The 15,979-nt window shown below is 52.2% G+C and overlaps 1 protein-coding gene across 1 annotated transcript in view; it reads right to left on the bottom strand.

Moving 5' to 3' along the window:
- Positions 1 to 606: 606 nt before the first annotated feature.
- ARHGAP8 (Rho GTPase activating protein 8) overlaps positions 607 to 15,979 on the bottom strand; it is a 62,165-nt gene continuing 46,792 nt past the window's right edge. The window contains exons 9-13 of the mRNA XM_007531917.3: positions 10,409 to 10,482; positions 9,180 to 9,257; positions 7,614 to 7,742; positions 5,110 to 5,213; positions 607 to 2,870 (exon numbers count right to left, since the gene is read on the bottom strand). Of these exons, the coding sequence (XP_007531979.2) occupies positions 2,550 to 2,870; positions 5,110 to 5,213; positions 7,614 to 7,742; positions 9,180 to 9,257; positions 10,409 to 10,482 (706 nt within the window). The 3' untranslated portion in view covers positions 607 to 2,549. The remainder of the gene's footprint in view (positions 2,871 to 5,109; positions 5,214 to 7,613; positions 7,743 to 9,179; positions 9,258 to 10,408; positions 10,483 to 15,979) is intronic.

The following is a 15,979-nucleotide window of genomic DNA, read 5'->3' as shown; positions in this document are numbered from 1 at the left end:
CTGTTATAAAAGTGAGAAAGGGCTCTGAAAACTAGCCAGGTTACACACACTGAGGGCAGAAACTTAAACTGAACCTTCTGACTTTGAACACCCCTCCCCCTACACACACCACCACCAGGCTCAATGACACCCCAGGGTCACCAAGCTGCTGAGTCTTGGGCACCAGAAGTGGGGTGCCTCACTGCCCCAGAAGTGTCAGCCTGGCTCCCTTCAGGGCAGAATGACTTCTGGCTTTTGCTTTACAAGTGTATGTTCTGGGCAAGATGTAGTAACTCACAGTGGATCAGCGACAAGTTCTGGGCAGCCAGCCTAATCTCCAGGGTCACTTACAATCGCTGTCATTTTCTGCAAAAGTGAATGTCTGGACAATTCATTCCTCAGGTTCTGTCAATAGAGACACCCCTGGAGTCCTCATTTCTGCACCAAGTTTCATTGTGTTTGGCTGAAACGAGCAGCTTGTGCTTCCGACACATTACGGCCCTAATCGCTTTTCTGGGCTGTGTCAAGGAGCAGGTCCAAGGCAGGGTGACAAGGCAGGGCTATGCGACAGCTGCCGGTCCTTCCCCCACACCCTGCCGCGCCCATTACCATCCGTGAGGGCAATTCTGATCAAAGGAGTTGAAGGAGGTCTGGAGGCCATCTCACAGAAATTTGAAACATCTATTTCACCAAACGTGCACTGCACTGTAAACCTTTCTGCATAATGCATGGGGTTTGATTTAATGTCGTTGTTAATTCTGGTGCTCATAGTGGTGTGCTCTTAAGGGAGCCATCATTTTTATTTCAGATTTTATTTCCCCCTCCCTGACAACAGAACTCTGAGGCTGCTTTACATTTCTTCTGAACTGGGTGAGAATGAGAGACAGCGTCAGAGAAGCGCTGGGACAGAGGGGAGCCCTCAAGTGGCTTTCCCACATGGCGTAACCGGCTGTGAGTTCCCTCAACACTAAATGGGGCCTCTCTCGGAGCTCCCTTAGGTCAGCCCCCCGCCCCACGCCTGATTCTGAAAGGTGAGAGCTGGAAGTTTATGATTTGGAAATTTAAAAAAGTTTTGTAGCAGACAAGTAGTGAGATAAACAATGATGGCTTTTCATGACGCAGAATAATTTTTCAAGAGGATCCTTCTGACCCAGGTCAGTCGGAATTAGCACTCCTGAGCCCTCCCCATCACCCTGCCCCACCTTGGAGAACAGGAGAGGATGAAATGACGGGCACATCTGGGAGGGGGGCAGACCTTCCCTCAGGGAGTCAGCAGAACGCCCGTGACCTCAGACCTAAGACAGGTGGAGACAGAAAGACTTTGACCTGCACCTATGAGCCTCTCTCAGTAGCTGGAGTCGCGGCAGGGTGGAGGGACAGTACTTATGCTCTGGGTCCAGTCATGAATGCTTAGCCTGCTGGGCTGAATTAGTTTGTTGTGCCACCACCCAGGCACCGAGGGTGGCAGGCATCTTATGGCCCTGCAGTGTCTGACCTTTGACCACTGTGGGGGCTCAGCACGGTTACTCACAAGAGAGGTAGTAGCCTCAGAGTGGCTGGCTGACTCCCCTCCCAGAACTCCAGCTCCAAAAATGTTTTGTTCTTCTTTCTTTAAACACTGTTTTAGACTTATGTGTTTACTTTTATGGGAAAAGACAGAGACAGACAGACCAGAACATTGCTCAGCCCTGACTTATGGTGCGGGACTGAACCTGGGGATCTTGGGGCCTCAGGTATGCTGACCCTGTGCTCCCATGCACTGAGCTATCTTCCTGGCCTCTGGGATCTTTAATCAGAACAACATCCTCACTAAATGAAGGGCCAGGACCTGGAGAGCATTGACAATGGGATGGGATCCACGTCGGAGAAAGGAGACCTTCCCACCCACCCAGCTGAGGGCTCCAACTCAGTGTGACTTTCTTTCACCTGTTCCCAGGTGGGTGCCAGGAATGGCCGTGTCTCATGGTCCCTCCCCGAAGGATGGCGAAGACACAGATGCAGGGGTATGGAGATGGCGGTGGCAGGGACCATACACCCCGTAGATCATAGACTGAAAGAAGCAAGTGATCCAGGACTGCCCCCCGCCACCCATGTTCCAGAGGAGAGTCCTGAACGGCCCCAGATTCACACAGTCACCCAAGGTTGCGCTCAGCTGAGGGAGACAACACCTCATCCTGCGCACGAAGAGATGGACAGGGCATCCACAGTGCACGTGTCCATGACCCCAGAAACCCTTCCTTCCCTCCACAGCAAAACACTGGGGTGCTTGGCCCAGCACTGACAGGAGGCTGACCTGTGGAGGGTGGCGGCGGCCTGTCACTAGTTCCTGTCAGCTTGGAACTGTGGCTGACTGCGTCTTCCCTCCCCAGAAGTCCTGTTTGAAGCCCTGAGACCCAGCATGGCTGTATTTGGAACTGGGGACTCATCTCGGCCCACAGCACAGGGAGAACTGAGCTGGGGCCAAAGAGAGCCAGGACACTGAACTAGAAAGGGCGCTTAACTGACAAGTGGACAAAACACTAGAGTGCACACCAGGACGGGCCAGGCTGGGGCCACTCTGGCACTAGGCACTAGAGGAGTCTCCCGGCCGCTGGCAGGGGATGAGGAGGACGCAAGGGGGGTGCGGCCAGGGCCGAGAGGTGACCAGTATTCACGCAGGCTCTGCTCGCACCGCCCTGCTCACTGGCCCTGGCGCGGCCCCCCTGCTCCCTGGCTCCATTCGGGGTGCAGAAAATGTTCCCATGGTACTCGATAAGCAACTCCGTGAACAGGTTCAGCGGCACCAGGGCGCTCAGCGAGGATGCCCCCTGGGACGGCCAGATTAAATTCAGCCCGAAGACGCAGGCCAGGTTGGAGCTGTTCATTTTGTTGACGATGCTCTCCTGGGACACCTGCAGGGGGCACATGAGGAAGGCAGGTCACTCCAGGGCTCTCATCTCCCGGTGCCACCTTCCTGCCTCCATTCCATTTATTATTATTATTATTATTATTATTATTATTAACAGTGATTTAACAGTGACTTACAAGACTATAGGATAATAGGGGTCTAATTCCATACCACCCCAGTACCACAGCTCTGTGCCCCCTTCCTTGACCCTTCAGTAGAAACTGCAGCGGCTCACCCAAGGTCACAGACATGGGATAAAAATGTGTGTTTTTTCCCTCCCCACCTTTCTTCACTTCTATGGCCCTACCTTCATTTTCTTTTATAAAAAAAAATGTTGTTGTTAGTTTTGTTTATTGGATTGGATCCAGATTGGCCATAAATCAAGAGGAAGGGGGAGGTACTGAGAGAGAGAGACACCTGCAGCCCTGCTTCACCACTTGCAAAGCTTCCTCCCTGCAGGTGGGGGCAGGGGCTCGAACCCGCATCCTTGTGCATTGTAACGTGTGCTCAACCAGGTGCACCACCACCTGGCCCCCTTCCTTTCTTCTTTCTTTAAATCTTTTATTATTATTATCTTAATTTACTTACTGAATAGAGACAGCCAGAAATCGAGAGGAAAGGGGGTGATAAGGCGAGAGACAGAGAGACAACTGCAACACCTGCAGGTGGGGACCGAGGGCTTGAACCTGAGTCCTTATGCATTGTGACATGTGCGCTCAACCAGGTGTGCCCCCACCTGGCCCCTCGCCTTTGTTTCCTTTCTAAGCCATCCCTACACCTGCTAACTACTGCCTTCCTTTACCCTCTTGCCTCGTAGATAAGAGAAGTAGCACTTGACTTCTTCGGCGTTTTCCAGATTCTATTTCTCTCTTTAATACAGGTGTTTATTTCTGACAGAGACAGAGAAACTGAGAGGAAGGGAATATGAAGAGGGAGAGAGACAGAGGGACACCTGCAGTCCTGCTTGACCGCTTGAGAAGCTTCCCCCTCTACATGTGAGGACGGGGGCTTGAACCTGGGTCCTTGTGCACTGTGATGTGTGCCCTCGGCTAGGCGCACCACCATTTGACCCTCCCCTCCCCTCCCCATGTTTTCAGATTCTCTTCCTTCCTGCCTCAGTCTCTTCATCTGTTAAAGGAAACGACCGGCCTGGATGCTCTGAGGGACAGGCTGTCATCTCCTTCCTCCTGGGATCTCAGCACCATCTCTCCATCAGGGAGGGGCCGCTCACACTCTGCTGGGCGTGGGAGGGGCTCGGGGGAGCTCTGACACGACAAGCATGGCTCGGAAGTGTCCACCAGTCCGGCCACCTCCCTGACCTACTGACCTAAGAAAGAGGTTCGATGCTTGTCTCAGACGACACTGACAATCTTGGCTACTGTTGAGCACTTGACTCTGTGGCCTCTGGGGTGTGGTTCTGAGGAGCTGGAACAGAGCCTGCCACGGCCCTTCCAGCTCCTGAGACTCACGAAAGACCATTAGTCTAGCAGGCCGGGGGGTGGTGCGCCCAGTTTGATCACACACAATACCGTGTACAAGGACCTAGGTTCGAGAGCCCACTTCCCACCTGCAGGGGGGATACTTCGCAAGTGGTGAGGCAGGTCTGTAAGCCTCTCTTTCTCTCTCCCTCTCTTTCTCTGTCTCCCCTTCCCTTCTCAATTTCTCTCTGTCCTATCCAATAAAATAGAAGGAAAAAAAGGGCGGGGGAATGACCACCAGAGCAGTGGATTCACAGTGCTGGCACCAGTCCCCCAGCAATAATTCTGGTGGCAATAAAAAAAAAGTTAATAAGGGTCTCACAATAATTGTCCTCCTAAGAGAAGAATGGGAGATCTAAGACAGTGAGGAGGACTTGGCTGCTAGTGGAACCCCTGGGAGCTGGAGGCAGGAAGGACCTTGCCCTAGAGTCCCTCAAAGCTTGTAATTCCATCCTGGTCTCTGGGGGTGGCAAGAGACCTTGTCTGTGGTCTCAAACGTCAGGGTTGTGTAATTTCTTTACAAGGCAACCCCAGGACGTGTCCCCTTCATAGATCCAGCCTGCCCACCCATTAATGTGTAGTAATGTCCACATGCATCGGACTCAGCACCAGCCTGGGGGGGGGGGGGGCGACGATAGGGTCTGGCCTGCAGACACTCAGCCATGCAAGTCCTCAGGGGCCAGGGCAAGGCAAGTCCAGTCTGAATGGGCACCAACAGGGAGGCACAGAGCCAGGCCCCCACGAGGGCCCCATTCTGCCACTCACCGTGTGCAGGAAGCCCATGAGGTAGCTGAGGACGGTGTAGTTGTGTTCTGGAAGGCTCTGCACGATTTGGCGGCAATGGGCCACCCGCAGGCTGCTCTCCACACCTGCAAAAGCACAAGAGAGGGGAGTCGGCTGGTAGCGCAGCGGGTCAAGCACAGGTGGCGCAAAGGGCAAGGACTGGCGTAAGGATCCCGGTTCGAGCCCCCAGCTCCCCACCTGCAGGGGAGTCGCTTCACAGGTGGTGAAGCAGGTCTGCAGGTGTCTATCTTTCTCTCCCCCTCTCTGTCTTCCCTTCCTCTCTCCATTTCTCTCTGTCCTATCCAACAATGACAACATCAATAACAACAACAATAATAACTACAACAATAAAACAAGGGCAACAAAAGGGAATAAATAAATATTAAAAAAACAAAATGCACAAGAGCGGTCCTTCCTGCTGGGGAGTGCGGGGCAGGGCAGGGGGTGGCTTCAGAGATGGGTTGGCTGGTCTGGGGTGGCTGTCCTCAGCAAGCCCTCTCTTCTTCTAGTTCCTTCCCTTCTTTTCACAGGCATTGTGACAGTTGCCTCCCAGGAATGGTAAAGCCAGAGCACAGTCCCTCTGGTCAGTGGGCCTGCTCTTGTCTGTCATGTTAAATTGGCTCAGGGCCATGACCTCCCAAGGTCTTTGCATCGTAAAGGGGAGATGAGCAGGGCTCACAGGCCCGCAGGGCCCAGGCTAGCCATCACCACCAGCTCTTGACAGAAAAGGTTCCTTTCCTCCTCTAGACTAACAACCTTATATTTTGTTGGTTTTATTTTTTGTCACCAGGGTTGTTGCTGGGGCTTGGTGCCAACACTAGGAATCCACCACTCTCAGTAGCCATTTTTTCCTTTTTATTTTTAGATAGGACAGAGAGATATTGAGAATGGAGGAGAGACAGAGAGGGAGAAAGAGAGACACTGACAGACCTGCTTCACCGCTTGTGAAGAATCCCCCTTGCAGATGGGGAGTGGAGGCCTGAACTCGGGTCCTTGTGCAATCCAACTGGGTGTACCACCACTCGGCCTCCTAGACTAACAGTCTCTCTCTTTTTAAAAAACTTATTTTTCCCTTTTGTTGCCCTTGTTTTTTTATTGTTGTAGTTATTATTGATGTCGTTGTTGTTGGATAGGACAGAGAGAAATGGAGAGAGGAGGGGAAGGCAGAGAGGGGGAGAGAAAGACAGACACCTGCAGACCTGCTTAAGTGCCTGTGAAGCGACTCCTCTGCAGGTGGGGAGTCGGGGGCTCGAACTGGGATCCTTACGCCGGTCCTTGAGCTTCGCACCACATACGCTTAACCCAGTGCGTTACCGCCCGACTCCCACTAACAGTCTTTTGTTGCGTCTCAGGAGCTGGAGGGGCTATGGCAGGCTCTGTTCTAGCTCCTCAGAACCACCGCCCAGAGGTCACACCACAGCTCAGAGTCAAGTGCTCACCAACACCCCGTAGCTGGACACTCACATAAACCCCCACACTCACACTCAAACACACAGGCATGGCACCACAAACACAGACATGATGGCACAACCACATGTCACACACAACCACACTGACAAACTCATACTGACACATGCACTGCTACACACACACGTACACACCCCAATCTTCCACCATGCTGCCCTCCCTCTAACTCCCAGCATGGCAGTGGCCTCTGTTCTTTAGAACACAGTCGCTGCTGAAAGACTCACAGCGCTGTACATGGAGGTTCTTACTGGCTTTCTAACAAAAACCACCATGTCATGAACTCAGACACTGTGGGGGTGATTCGAATAGCTAGACCGTCCTTGGAGGTAATATTCCCAAAGAAGCAGGTGCTGGAAGGCCACCCTCTCATCGCCCTGTGTCTCTGTGTTTCCAGCCTCAGCCACCTCCTCCCAAGAATGACAGCTCCAGAGTGGGCACTGGGACAGGGCCCCATGGTCAGCTCTCAGCCGGATGCTAACTGTGGGGGGGGGGAGCGGGCAGCTCACCGGGGAGCCCATGGCCCGCGTGGACACAGCACACAGGGAGCACGCCAGGCATTTCAGGAACATTTAGTCCTCAAAGCAGCCCCACTGCCAGCTAGATGGGCAAAGTGGTCTCCATTAGGCTCAGTTAGGGCAAAGTATGTCCTCTACCAGGGGAGCTAGCCCTTTCTTTTAGAGGAGGAAACTGAGGCACTGGAGGCGGGGACTTCTCCAGATCAGCACAGGACAGCGGGAGGGAGTACTGTGCCCAGACGGTGTGCCCCAAATGCAGAGATGCCCTTTGCCGCCTCCTTTTTAGCCCAGCTACCCCTGACACCCCCACCCCCCCACCACCACCCTGTGCCCCTCTGTGTGGAGGGGTGGTCTGGCTCCACACAGAGGGGCACAGGGTGGTGGTGGGGGCTGCAGGGGACCCCAAAACTCCTTCTCCTGGCTCACAGGCCAAATGCAGCGCAGGCTGTGGTTGGGCCATTCCTCCCCATGGGGTCTGAGTCTACACCCCAGGCAGGTACATACTTGTGATGGCCAGAATTTGCTTGTAGGCCTTAACGGTGAGTAGCGGCTGGGGGAGTTCTCGCAGGAAGGTCTTCAGGATCACGGCAGGGACGTGGATGTCCCCATAGTCATCAAAATTCACAGGCTTCCCTAGACACAGGACAGGGGACATCTGTGGTTCTTGCATCTGGGCTGGGGGCTCCCCCTTCAAACAGGCTCTGCCCCAGATGGCTCAAAATGCCCGGTGGGGCTCAGCTGGATGTTGGAGTTACAGTTTACCCTCTCCAGGAAAAGAGGGCACTGCACCCCCACTCCTCTGCTCCACTCAGAGGCCGGAGCGTGCCACAGCAGACCCTGGGGGGGGGCAGATTCCAAGGACCCCAGAAAATTCCTGAAACCATACAGTCTCATAGCCTATATGAGGCAGAGGAGAAAGTGTTAACTTCTTTTTTCTTTTAAGCTTTTTAAAAAATATTTATTTATTATTTATTCCTTTTTGTTGCCCTTATTGTTTTATTGTTGTAGTTATGATTGATGTCATTGTTATTGGATAGGACAGAAAGAAATGGAGAGAGGAGGGGAAGACAGAGAGGGGGAGAGAAAGACAGACACCTGCAGACCTGCTTCACCGCCTGTGAAGCGACTCCCCTGCAGGTGGGGAGCTAGGGGCTCGAACAAGGATTCTTATGCCGGTCCGTGCGCTTTGTGCCACCTGCGCTACCACCCGCCCCCCCTTTTTTTAACCAGAGCACTGCTCAGCTCTGATTTATAGTGATGTGGGAGACTGATCCTGGGACCTTGGAGCCTCAGGCATGAGAGTCTCTTTGCATAACCATTATGCTATGCCACCCCCACCCCCACCCCCAGACTATGCTTTCCTGTCATACATATCTCTGGTAAAATTCATTTTATAAAATGGGCACAACAGAAGATGAACAGCCACAACTACACTAAAACTCAAAACAAACTTAGGTAACAGAAGTTAAGTCAACGTGTGCTCTCAAGATCTTCTCCTGCTGCGGGTCAAAGCTCTGGAATGCTGCTGAGCCCACAGAACAAGGGGGGGGGGAAAGTCCAAGTGCGAGGTGAGCACTTCAGTGCTGCAGAGGCCCCCACCCCATGCTAGCAATGAGGTCGGACCCAGGTCGCCCCTGGTCTCAGCTCCCAGCACACAGGGCTGAGAGGGGCTGTGATTGCGGTCTGACAAGTGAATGTATGACCGTGGGTAAGATAGGTTCTTAGGAAGCTTCTGGCCTGTTTATTAGCATTCTTTTGGGGTGCTCAGCTCTGAGGTGGTCCTCCTTCCTGCAGGTACCCTAAGCCCGCTGGGGGAACAGTCTAAGAAAGGTTCTGCCAAATAGTTCTCCACACTGCAAGACACCAGCGGCCACCTGCCTCAGGAGGCTGGGGGTCAGGGCATGGGGTGCCTGGGTAGGTCCTCTCTGCCCTCACCCTGTGCTATTCTGGGGTGCGGATGGGGCCCAGGGGTGGGGGGAGCTGCATCTGGTGCCAGGGCTCTGAGGCTGCGAGGGCTGTGCAGGTCAAGCCAGTGTGAGCTCAGGGAGAGGTCTCTGGACCCCGACTCACCTTGATTGTAGAGCCGCTGGACCTCACGGACAGTCTGGACACTGGCTGATCTCCGGAACAGGCCCTCAGTGTGGAGTCCTGCAGGGAGAAAGCCTCAGGGTGGGCTTCTGGAAGGTTCCACGACTTCCCTGGCTGTATACACGGGAAGAATGCTCTCCAATTCGGCTCTTCTTTCCTCTTCTATGGGCTCTTCCACCCCCCCATACCTCTCTATCTCTTTAAAATTTTTTTTTATTATCTTTATTTATTTATTGGATAGAAAGAGCCAGAAATCAAGAGGACTAGGGGGATAGAGAGGAAGAGAGACAGAAAGACACCTGCAGCCCTGCTTCACCACTCGTGAAGCTTTCCCCCTGCAGGTGGGGACTGGGTACTTGAACCCAGGTCCTTGTGCATTGTAACATGTGTACCTCAACCAGATGCTCCACCACATGGCCCCTCTTCTTTTGTTTATTTAGGAGGGGATTACTGATTTACAATCAATAGTAAATAAAATACAGTAGTTTGTACATGTGTAACATTTCGCAGTTTTCCACATAACAATTCAACTTTCACTAGGTCCTCCTCTGTCATCGTGTTCCAGGACCTGAACACCCCCACCCCCAGCCCCAGAGTCTTTTACTTTGGTGCAATACACCAACTCCAGTCCAAGTTCTGCTTTGTGTTTTCACTTCTGATCTTATTTTTCAACTTCTGTGTATGAGTGAGATCATCCCATATTCATCCTTCTCTTTCTGGCTGATCTCACTTAATATGATTCCTTCAAGCTCCATCCAAGATGGGGTGAAGAAGGTGAATTGATTATTTTTAACAGTTGAGGAGTATTCCATTGTGTATATAGACCACAACTTGCTCAGCCACTCATCTGTTGTTGGACACCTGGGTTGCTTCCAGGTTTTGGCTATCACAGATTGTGCTGCTATGAATATAGGTGTACACATCTTTTTGGATGGGTGTGTTTTTGTTTTGTTGGGATATATCTCCAGGAGAGGAATTGAAGGGCTATCGAGTAGGTCCATTTCTAGCCTTCTGAGAGTTCTCCAGACTGCTCTCCATAGGGGTTGGACCAACTGACATTCCCACCAGCAGTGCAGGAGGGTTCCTTTGTTCCCACAGCCTCCCAGCATTTGTTGCTGCTGTTTTTTGTTTTTTTTTTTGGTGTATGCCATTCTCACAGGAGTGAGGTGGTATCTCATTGTTGCCTCTATTTGCATTTGTCTGACACTCACCTTTCTCTCTCAGATATGTCACCGTGAACCTCAGCACTGGGGGGATGAGGTCGCCTTGGTTTTTGTCTTTGAGACTGAAAGGAGAGAAAAGAAAGGAACCATTTTCAGCTGGTGTGGAGGGTGACAGGCCAGGCCTACAGCCCAGCCCTCCTGCATCCCCCACCCCCAAAATACACACACACACACACACACACACACACACACATCTCCCTGGAACTGAAATCATCAAAGCCATGGTGCAGCATCTGGGTTCCCAAGGAGGGAAGCACTTAATACAGGGGACACTTGGGGCCAAGCAGGAGGAAGCTTCTAAGCTCAGTTTCAAGAGCTGATTTGGAACCCACAGAAGACAAAGAGGGACGGGCCTTCCAGACAGAGAAGGACACACTCAGGGGAAGGCCCAGAGCGGTGGAGAGATCAACAAACAGCCTTGCTAGATATCCGCCAAGCTGGGCTGAGGAGACAGCATGATGGATCTGCAAAAGACTTTCATGCCTGAGGCTCTGAGGTCCCAGGTTCAATCCCCAGCACCACCAAAAGCCAGAGCTGGGTAGTCCTCTGGTAGAACAAACAAATCAACCAAGCAACCAAGCACCCTGTTGTCTCAGCAGGTAAAAACTCTAGCTGTGGGTGGGGGGTGGTACACCTGGTTGAGGAGACACATTCCCATGTGTGAGGACCTGGGGTTCCCCACCTGCAGGGGAGAAGCTTCATAAGTGGTGAAACAAGTCTGTAGGGGTCTCTCTCTCTCTCCCTCTCTCTCTCTCCCTCCCCTTAATTTCTTTCTGTCCTATCCAATCAAAACAAACAAGAAACTCTAGCTGTGCTGATTTGATATAGTTCACCCTGTATAAAGTATGACTTTCATAAGAACATCGTACAGCAAGGCCATGTTAGCATCCTTTCAAAGTCCCTAAGCCCATTCTTTTTTTCAGGCAGAGAAGCGGAGTGAAAGAGCCTACAGCACCAAAGCTTCCTCCAATGTGGTGGAGACCAGGTTTGAACCTGGGTCATGTGCTCGTGGCAAAGCAACGCACTATCCAAGTGAGCTATTCCACTGGCCCCCAACTCCACTCTCTTGGCTGTTCCCGCCAGGCACCAGGAGCCGAGGTTGTGCCAGGATCCTACCCACCCAGCAGGGGCCCAGCTGGACACCACTGCATGACCTCTGCCAGTCAGTGCCTGTGGACCTGCAGAACTCCACCCAAGCTCCAGGGGCCCACGGAAATCAGACGGTGCCAACAAATGGCTACTGGAAGCTGCCCGGGGCTGGGGGTTTTGTGACAGGTGGTGACGAGAAGGCTTGGTCACGGACAGACAGAGCCAGGCTGGAGATCCACGAGTCTGAGTGTGTGCTCGCTATTTCAACTCCATTAGGATGTCACCGGGCCAAGTCAGAGATGGGAGATGGCTTCAGGAGAGGTCAGGGGACCAGCTCAAGGTGACCAAGTGACCCCACACACATGCAAGTCATCTTGCTCCTTTTTTCATCCCAAGATTTGCAGATGATTCCTAAGCAGTTGTGTCAGTTGAACAACAGTTTAATCAGGGCCAGCACAACAGCTCACCTGGATAGTGTACCTGCTTTATCGTGGGCAACACCCAGGTTCGAGCCTGCCCCTCACTTCATTGGAGGAAGCTTTGGTGCTGTGGTCTCTCTCATTCTCTGGGCCTCTATCTGAAAGCCCTAGCAAATGGCAAAAACAAAGCAAACAATAAAAACCCATCATCGGGGGTCAGGCGGTAGCGCAGCGGGTTAAGTGCACAGCATGAAGCACGAGGACCAGCGTAAGGATCCCGTTTCAAGCCCCCAGCTCCTCTCTTGCTGGGGGAGGGGGTCGCTTCACGAGTGGTGAAGCAGATCTGCAGGTGTCTATCTTTCTCTCACCGACTCTGTCTTCCCCTCCTCTCTCCATTTCTCTCTGTCCCATCCAACAATGATGGCATCAATAACAATAATAATAATAACCACAACAGTGATAAAACAACAAGGGCAAAAAGGGGGGGGGATGGCTTCCAGAAGCATGGATTCATGGCGCAGGCACTGAGCCCCAGAAATAATCCTGGAGGCAAAAAAAAAAAAAAAACCTATCATCATCAACAAAAAGAAAACAAATCAGGTGGAAAAGGCATCAACAGCAAGGACATGTCCCATGTCCTGTCCCATGTCCTGTCCATATCCCAGTCAGATGGAAAGTCAGTCTCTTTGCAATTTCTCTTCTGCTGAAGCTGTGTGTCCAGGGCACGAAACAGCAATGCTGTTGGGAATGGCAAAATAGCTCATTTGAATAGTGTGCTGCTTTGTCACGTGCAAGACCCAGATTTGAGTCAGGCCCCTACCACACTGAAGGAAGCTTTGGAAATGTAGTCTCTTTCGCTCTCTCCCTCTGCCTCTCTAGAAGTGTGTGTGTGTGTGTGTGTGTGTGTGTGTGTGTGTGTGTGAATCCAGTTGGCAAAGGGGTCTCCTTTTGCAGAGTCAGACTGATATAAGAATTGTGTCCTCCCTGTCCCCACCTTCTGTCCCCTCTGGGAGGAAGGAGGTGGCCTGGCAGTCACCTCTTTACAGCCCTGGAGAGAGGAGGTGGCTCCTCCTGGTGGTTATATTCTGAGCTCTCTTCCCCTCTTCCTGCTCCTCTTAGAAGCCACCATTCCCATTCCAGACCCTTAAGACCTGGCTGACCCCTGGTCAGTCTCAGCTTCTCCCAGCCTCAGTTTCCCCAACTGGAAAGTGGAGCTTCTGGCAACCTCCCTGCAGGGAGCTCCAGACGGTAAAGTCAGAAGGAAATGGAAGGCTTTGTTGAGCTCTAGGTTGCAGGCACTGACAATTAAAGTCATTCAGACGCCAAAGGCAAGCAGTCAAGAGTAGCCCACTTCACAGAAGAAGAAAAGCCAGGTGGGGAAGATAGCATAATGGTTAGTTATGCACAGAGACGCTCATGCCTGAAGTTCTAAAGTCCCAGGTTCAATCCCCTGCACCACCAAAAGTCAGAACTGAGCATTGCTCTGGTAAAACAGAAGAAAAGCCGAGGGCCAGACAGTAGCACAGCGGGTTTTGCGCACATGTTGTGAAGCACAAGGACCAACGTAAGGATCCCAGTTTGTGCCCCCAGCTCCCCACCTGCAGGGGAGTCACTTCACAAGTGGTGAAGCAGGTCTGCAGGTGTCTGTCTTTCTCTCCCCTCCTCTCTGGCTTACAACAACAACAATAGCAACAGCAATAACAACAAGGGTAACACAACGGGAAAACTGGCCTCCAGGAACAATGGATTTGTAGTGCAAGCACTGAACCCCAGCAATAAACCTAGAAGCAAAAAAATATATATATAGGAAGACGAAAAGTCCACTGTGTGGTGGTGACAGAGCCGGGCAGCTGCAGTCTGGGTCTGTGGGCGACACACCCTGGACCAGCCAACCTTGCTAAGGAGAATGCCTGCCCGAGACGCCAATGGCGATGATGACCATGAGCTACCTGAAGACTCCTTGCCTCTTAGCTTACTGCCATTTTCTCTTTTCAAAACTGACCTCCCGGAAAGGACAGGGGCCTGGAATATCACGAGATGCCCCAAGTCTCAGGCTCCCCGGCCAAGCCTGCTGACCTCTGCCCGCACATTCATGAGGTAGCAACGTCCTTGTGCTAGAAGTGGGGCTGCCATCCCACCCGTGCTCCTGACAGAGCAGAAACGCAATCTCTCCCTCCATGTCCCCCGGCCCCCTGCTTGCTGGTTCCAGGAGAGGCTTGTTTAAGGGCTGGCAGGCAGTGCAGGGAATGGCAATGACCCCCAAGGAATCTGGGCAGAAGATATGGTGGGGACACTTTCTAGTGGGGTGGTGACACCCAGGGTGGAGGGACGCCTGGCAAACTGTGTCTCTCCTGTCCCTGTGTGTCTCTGCGTGGGCGGGTCTCTGCATGGCTGCTGACTGTGTCAAATTCACATCCTGATGTGCTGTTCCACGATTTGATTCGTGGTAGGTACATCATGTCTCACTCCAAGACCACTGCCTGCTCCTGGGGGTGGCTACCAGGGGGCTGCCTGGCACAGAATTCTTGCACCACTCCCTAACCTCCCCCAGGGTGACTGTGCTTAGAGAAATTCAGAGCACGTTCGCCCCTGGGCTTTGCATGCAAGGAGCGTGTGAATGAAGAGAGGATACACCTCTACAGAAACAGGAGAGGTGGGCGGGAGGAAGCTGAAGCTGCAGAGAAAACAGGGAATCGTCCTGCCTTTGAGCCACTCACGTCCCTGCCCAGTTTCTGAAGCAGAAGGGAGGCTGTAGTTCACACCATGGACTTGGGGCGGGGGAATGGGCTGCAAAGCCAGCCTGGAGATGCTGGGCGCTGTGGAGAGGGCCAGGCACAGAGTCAGTCAGGAGGACTTCCTCAAACTGTGTGCCTACTGTGTGCCCAGGCTGCTGCTAAGACACTGGCTTCACCATTATGCCCATTTTGTTTTTAAAAGTTTTTATTTATAAAATGAAAACACTGACAAGACCATAGCATAAAGAGGGGTACAATTCCACACAATTTCCACCACCGGAACTCCAGATCCCATTCCCTCCCCATTTTATTTATTTTATTTTATTTTATTCTCCCTCCAGCCTCGCTAAGCACTATAAATCCAGCACTGCCAGCACTATAAATCCACTGCTCCCGGAGACCATTTTTTCAATTTTATTGGATAGGACAGAAAGAAACTGAGAAAAGAGGGGAAGTCAGAGAGGGAGAAATATAGATACCTGCAGACTCCTTCACTGTTTGTGAAGTGTCTCCCTGCAGGTGGGGAGCAGGGGCTCAAACCTGGATCCTTGTGCTTCACATTATGTGCGCTTAACCCGGTGCACTACCACCTGCCCCTCTCCCCATTTTTTTTTAAACAGGGTACTAGCCGCCTTGACTCACCTCTACTTGAAGAAATAAAGGGCATGGGTGGAGGAAAGCCCACCAGGCGGAGGGCCTGTGTCATTGTTTATGACCTTCTGCCCTCTTGCCCAGTTGGAAAGACCACTGCACAGAGTTCTGTGACACATCTGTTGTTGGGTAGTTGCCACCTCCCCCTGGCTTCTGCTTAACCATATGCCTATATAGGGATTTTACTGATCCAAAGCTTTGGTCTATTTACATAAATCACTTTTACATAAAGCACTCCAGGGCATTGGTGGTTCTATGATAGGATTCTCTCCTGCTCCACCCCCTCCTTGTCACACACTGATCCCTTCTTTGTCACACTCTGATTTTCACCAGTCACTTTTCTCTCCACCCTCTCTATATCACATCCTGTTTCCACCCTACTTGGAGAGTATAAAAACAGCTGCTCTTCTGATTAAAGACACTTGGAAATTGCTTTCCGGCTCCGAGAGTTCCAGAGTGTATCTCCTGCGGAAGTTGGTGCAGCACGAGTTCCTGATCCCTCTCCCACACAGCAGCCTAGATCAGCTCCAGTTGAGTTCTCTCCAACCCAGAGAGCACTAGCTCGGGAAGAAGTACCCTCAGGCTATCCTGGCAATCTGTGTCATGGCGCCAAGGTGTATAGACACTGAGAACACAGAGGAGGACAGGAATGGAGGACAAAATGT

This window comes from Erinaceus europaeus, chromosome 4 (assembly GCF_950295315.1).
Source record: "Erinaceus europaeus chromosome 4, mEriEur2.1, whole genome shotgun sequence".
Classification (NCBI taxonomy): domain Eukaryota; kingdom Metazoa; phylum Chordata; class Mammalia; order Eulipotyphla; family Erinaceidae; genus Erinaceus; species Erinaceus europaeus.
Note: the sequence above shows the minus strand (reverse complement) of the source record. Positions and strands in the feature narration are given on the sequence as shown.